The following is a 5429-nucleotide window of genomic DNA, read 5'->3' as shown; positions in this document are numbered from 1 at the left end:
TATAAAGAAATACAAATAATACAAATAATCAAAAGCACAATTAAAGGAGTACTCCATTTCCTAAATAAAAATTTGCTCCCATGTCATCCAAGATGTTCATGTCTTTCTTTCTTTAGTTGCAAAGAAATTGTTTTTTGAGGAAAACATTCCAGGATTTTTCTCCATTTAGTGGACTTAATTGATGCTCAACGGATTGAAGGTTAAAAATGCATTTTCAAAGGGCTCTAAACAATCCTAGCTGAAGAATAAGGGTCTCATCTAGCGAAACAAAAATTACAGTGATGTAGGATAATTTTGAAGTTGGAGGAGAAAATGAAGTGGGAGTTTTTCGACATACCCTAACTGTCTTGGACCGGAGTGCCCAGAGTATGCATGCGCATCGCAGAGTATGCATGCGCAAAGACGAGCATTTGTGATTAAAAAGTGTATAAATACTAATTTGTTGAGAAAATGACTGATCGTTTTGCTAGATAAGACCCTTATTCCTCGGCTGGGATCTTTTAGAGCCCTTTGAAGCTGCATTGAAACTGCATTTTTAGCCTTCAATCCATTTTCTCCAATCCTATATGGAGAAAAGTCCTGGAATGTTTTTCTCAAAACCTTCATTTCTTTTCAAATGAAGAAAAAGGACATGAACATCTTGGATGACACTGGGGGTAAATTATCAGATAATTTTTATTCTGGAAGTGGAGTAATCCTTTAACAAAGCATTTTGAATGAAAAATTAGAATTAGAAAATGGATTCTGCATTTTTCCCCAAGAAGATGCCTGTGGAATATTCCACAAAATTGCTTAAGGAATTTGTGTGCAAACATGAAGATACAAGCCTGGTCATAGTGTTTTTTTGGAAACTAGTTTATAAAGCCACAATGTGTAAAAAAAAAAAAAAAGGTGGCCAAAGTTCATGTTCTGGTTTTCCTGTAACAGCTCAAACAAATGGCACAAGTAATGCCAAGGTCATGGGTTCAATTCCCAGTGAATGCACAAACTGCAAAAACATTTCCCTTGAAGTCTCATTAAATACATACATGTAAAGTCATACACACCAACAAAAAGGCAGCCTAACCCTTATAACATTTGACCCTAAAATTGATCTCAGACCAGTTCTAAATGGCATAATTAGACACTTGAAGGACCAACAAACTAAAATACTAGCATATTAGAATAATTTCTGAAGTAACGACTGCTGAAAAATTTAGCTTTGCCCTCACAGAAATAAATTACAAAATGATTTTACTAAAATGTATTAAAACAAAACAAAAATATGCATTTTAAATTGTAATAATGTTTCACTTGAAGCACACTAACTGAAGTTGCTGAAACTTTCCTCTGAGGATCCGGGAAGAGCAGCCATCTTTCAGAAGCTTGGCTAGTTCAAGGACGTCAGAAGGTGGAGTGTAGTGCCCCAGTGGAAGAACAGTTTCAAGAAAGTTCTGAACATAACTAAAGGAGAGAGAAGCACACGGAGATACAAACATATAAATAAATGCATAAATAATGCTAAAATAACTATTTACATTTCTAGAACTTTTACGGAGGACACAACATGTAAATGTTTTATTTTTAATTAAATTAATTTTCATTTAATTTTCATTTAATTAATTTATTTAAATTATTAATTTGTTAATTTTTAATTAATACAGCTTTTACAGTAATTTGTATCCACCTTATTCTTCAACACGAAAGTAAGCCTATGGGTTGATTGCCCACTATAGAAAAATAACGAGAATAACAATGTACGGTAAACGGTAAAACTGTTTGCACTACAAACCAGTGTGTTTCTAATTAAGATAATACATTAAAATAATATGGTAAGACACACCAATTTCCAATATCAAGCAGCAGAATGAGCTGTTTTGTACATCGAAAAATAGCTGGATGCGGATGAGACCGGAAGCCAGACCCATAAAATTTACAAATGGCCAAGCACGAGGATAAAAATAAGGTGGATAACTATAATTTCTTATTATTTAATATTTTATTTTAAAAAAATCTCTCACCCCTCAGGTGGAATTCCCTCGTCCACTTTACAGTTTTCGGGCTCAAGGATGTTGAGTCTCAGAGGTCTGAATGGTTCTGTAGGACCCAGTAAGGCTGCAAGCTTAGTCCTGTACTCCACTTCAATGAAGCGCACAATGTGAAAAGGACGGGTGGTGGGCTCGGTGTTCTGCTTAAACTCAAATGCTAGGGTAGCTAAATAAACTCCAACATGACTGGATTTGAATCTCACAGTCACCTCATACTTCTCACCTATTTTAAAAACAATCAAGAGCTTAAGGTGTAAAACTAGAATATTTGCAAAAAACCCTGCAAGCAACATGGTACAACTGAATAACTTACAGGGCTCCAGGCGAAGTGGATTGCTGCATGTGACTTTCCTGCTGTCTTCCAGAGTGAAACAGTGCAGCCAGTGTAGAGCAGTGTAGTATGTGAAATAAACAGCATCCTGACCTGTGTTCTCCACAAACAGCTTCAGCTCATAAACCTCTGCTTGATCCACACACATATGAATCTTTCCAAATTCCGTATAAAGCTCTGAGGACACCCGCACCCCATGCTTATCAGCTATAAAAAAGGACCTGGGAAAAGAGAGGATACAGCAGCTACAATACATGAATTTGTGATGTTATTATATAAATAAGCACTGGAGAAAGTCAATTGCAATATATACAGTGCAAGAGTTCTGCAGGTAATAATAAAAGCAAGGTTAAATACTGTTTGTATATGTGTTTCAAGCACACCAGCTCACCTATCTGTACTGTTCAGTCGTTGTAGGATATCTTTTGCCAATCTTCTCCTTCCTCTGACTCCACCCTCTGGGTCTGGAACAGAGACCTCCTGGGCACTAGTAGCCGACAGTGACCTAACATTACCCGGAGTGAGAGTAGCTTGGTTTTGCTGTCTTCGACAAGGTCTAAACCACTGATCATGCAGCCTCACTCGGACCTAGATGAACCATTTTCATGAGTACGGGGTGTCTACGTTGCATCACATATTTTAAAATCTCAACCCACATAAGGCAACAAATGACCATATAACCACACAACTGTTGACCACACAACTGTTACATAATACAATTAAATTGCCTAATAAAGATGTTTTAACTATTTTTATAAACAAAATAATATAAATAAGTTAAATAAAAGTTTAAATAATCATGAATCCGAAATGGTTATATACAAGACCAGGAAAAACATTTGGAGTACTATAGATTGCCAAAAGTTCTAACAAATTAAGCAGAAGAGTGCAAAAAACTGTATGAGGAACTAAAGGCATTTGTGGTTGGCCAAACTGAACCAGGATTTCCAGGGCAAGAATCTGTACAACATTCGTGTTTGTTCTTACCATTTCCGATCAAATAGGTGAAATATTAGGCTAATATCTTAATTAATACTGCTTGTACGTATCTTTACCACCTATAAACTTAAGTTTGTCAAAATATTGCACCTTTTCCTGCTTGCTAAGTCCTTCTCTATATATGATTTATAAGCTTCCACATATTTTTTTCTGTGGTTCAGACAGCAGAAATTAGCAGAACAACATATTCGGTAGTACATTAATCATGCAATCCATGCTGCTGTTTACATCCGAGTATCGCCAATACGGCCACGCATTTGGGACCAAATCGTGACCCAAAGACTACTAATTTCTAATTCTGAAAAAGAAGAACAAACATAACTGTAATTTAGAAGGGTTTTGAGCTAGATGTTTGAAACCAACGTTCGAACCACTGTTATTTGTTTAATTAGACCTTAATAAGCTCTGTGATACACAGAACACTGGTCTAGATATATTTTGGAATCACAGGCCTTACAGTTTTTAATTTAAAATGTTTGTTATTATTATAATTATTATTATAATTATTATTATTGTTGTTGTTTTCAGCGGATAGTTTTGTACAAGTCACATGGTAAATGTGCACACGCTAGTGGAAAATTCAGGTAACAGATAGATAATAACACATGTATGTTCTGGGCCAAAAGTATCAGATGACCCACAATTTAGCCTTCAAAATATCCTGCTGATAAGAGTATTCACGTGACATGAAAAAGTATCGCCTATCTCTTCATTAACAACTGCCACACACTTTACCGAAACAACAACAAAAACTAACAGTCCATGTTTCATACAAGCCTATAGATACACAACCACACACAGGCAGCGTTTTCTCAAGGCCACAATCAACTCCTAATACCTAAAATGATTATATCAAATGTGCATAAATCATCTGTCTAATTGTAGTCAGTATTAAATAATACAATTTCTTACATTTGTGTTAAAGTAAACATGCCCTCCTGATCGGGAAAGACGAGCTTTGTTTCCGTTTCTCAGCGCAAAAATGACTCTAGAGAAGTTTGGGTCTTTGACACGACCGTCCCTGTCAATACAAATGCGCAACTGATGATGCACTTGTTAACTGAACTGAATTAAAATGAACACAGGCTGTCACTAATGCGCATTGATAACGTTTTACCTATCTCGAAATTCTTCATTGTAGATGTCCTTAAGTATGTTTCTATCAGTAATGGATCTCCTGTTGGTTTCCTCCAGCATCTCGATGAAGTCCAGTCCAATTGCGCGCACGGCGGCTATAGAGAGGTAATTATTCCTGTTTCTTCTACTCATACTGTTTGACACCTGAAGCTCTTAGCTCAGTTACTATCATAGAAACAAAATAGAGGGTTTACGACACTCTCTGATGTGAACCAGACGCAGCTGTTTTTACGGAAGAGTTATAATGGGTACAAAACGAAACCTAAGCGATAAGGGTTAAACCTGCAGGAGATTTTCACGATATATGCATCCTCCCATTTGCGTAAGTATATGTTATGGAATGTGTGAAGTACTAGTATCCCCAAAACAAAAGTTTCACAATTATTATAATAAACGCAAATAAGTGTCCAGAGAGTTACGCGCGCCCTCTGTCGTTTAGAAAACAGCACTGCAAATGCAGAGACTGAAATTGACAGCTCATAATCAAATCTGCATATCAAAGTTCAGGTTCTAGACCAAGTGAGAATTTAGCTTAGGTGTCACGTGATGCCTTAATAAAAGTTTCCTTTTAATCTAAACTTTGTAGGACTGGCAACATACCCTTATAGCACACATACATCACGGAGACGTCTATTTGACGTCTGCATTTACATCTGGAAGATGTATTTTTTTAGAGTGTTTGCTCATCTGCAATATGTCTATAGGAAGTTTCTAATCAGATGTCAAATAGACGTCTATTATGTCTTTATGATGGTTATGATGTAGAATGTATGTAAAGCTGACATCAAACGTCTGTCAGATGTTTGTACACAGCAGATGCTTCCAGACCAAGTGATCTTTAACACATGTACATGTGCTTATCTATATTTTTTCATCATGATAACTTAATGTGGCGACACATTCCCTGGACTATGCTACAGAAATAAAAATTTGCA

The 5429-nt window shown here is 36.2% G+C and overlaps 1 protein-coding gene across 1 annotated transcript; it reads right to left on the bottom strand.

The window, feature by feature from the left end:
• Positions 1–1260: 1260 nt before the first annotated feature.
• LOC127169959 (putative helicase mov-10-B.2) lies at positions 1261–4933 on the bottom strand. Its single transcript, XM_051117670.1, has 6 exons — positions 4475–4933; positions 4270–4378; positions 2750–2946; positions 2341–2579; positions 2001–2250; positions 1261–1443 (listed from the first exon to the last, which is right to left on the bottom strand). The coding sequence occupies exons 1-6, from the start codon at positions 4624–4626 to the stop codon at positions 1290–1292; spliced, it is 1101 nt and encodes a 366-aa protein (XP_050973627.1). The 5' UTR covers positions 4627–4933; the 3' UTR covers positions 1261–1289.
• Positions 4934–5429: the final 496 nt, after the last annotated feature.

This window comes from Labeo rohita, chromosome 8, assembly GCF_022985175.1.
Source record: "Labeo rohita strain BAU-BD-2019 chromosome 8, IGBB_LRoh.1.0, whole genome shotgun sequence".
In the NCBI taxonomy this organism is placed as follows: domain Eukaryota; kingdom Metazoa; phylum Chordata; class Actinopteri; order Cypriniformes; family Cyprinidae; genus Labeo; species Labeo rohita.
Note: the sequence above shows the minus strand (reverse complement) of the source record. Positions and strands in the feature narration are given on the sequence as shown.